Raw genomic sequence first — 329 nt, 5'->3', positions numbered from 1 at the left:
TTTTCTTCTCTTTCTTTTCTCTCCGCAGGATTCCCGGATGTTGGTGGGGAGTCTCCTTGCCTTTGATCGGCATATGAACGTTGTATTAGCCGACGCAGAAGAATTCAGAAAGATCAAGATTCGTCATAAGCTCCCTGATGGAAAACATCAGACAGAGGAGAAAGAAATCAAAAGAAGTGTAGGCCTCATGATGATCAGAGGTAAGCGAAACAGCAGGTGGAGAATGAATAAGAACGGGAGAATCTTATTATGGTGCCATGGAGAAGAAGTAGGAACACATTGCATGCCTTCTTTCTGATCGCATTGGAGAAAAAGAAGAAGAAAAGTCT

General features: G+C 42.9%; 1 protein-coding gene across 1 annotated transcript; it reads left to right on the top strand.

Annotated features, from left to right (window-relative positions):
- Positions 1-37: 37 nt before the first annotated feature.
- On the top strand, positions 38-199 carry CSUI_011512 (lsm domain-containing protein; the record flags this gene model as incomplete). Its single annotated transcript, XM_068071610.1, has 1 exon — positions 38-199. A coding segment is annotated over one exon (162 nt), but the record flags the coding sequence as incomplete, so codon positions are not given.
- Between the last annotated feature and the right edge of the window lie 130 nt (positions 200-329).

This window comes from Cystoisospora suis (genome assembly GCF_002600585.1).
Source record: "Cystoisospora suis strain Wien I chromosome Unknown contig_12715, whole genome shotgun sequence".
In the NCBI taxonomy this organism is placed as follows: Eukaryota; Apicomplexa; class Conoidasida; order Eucoccidiorida; family Sarcocystidae; genus Cystoisospora; species Cystoisospora suis.
Note: the sequence above shows the minus strand (reverse complement) of the source record. Positions and strands in the feature narration are given on the sequence as shown.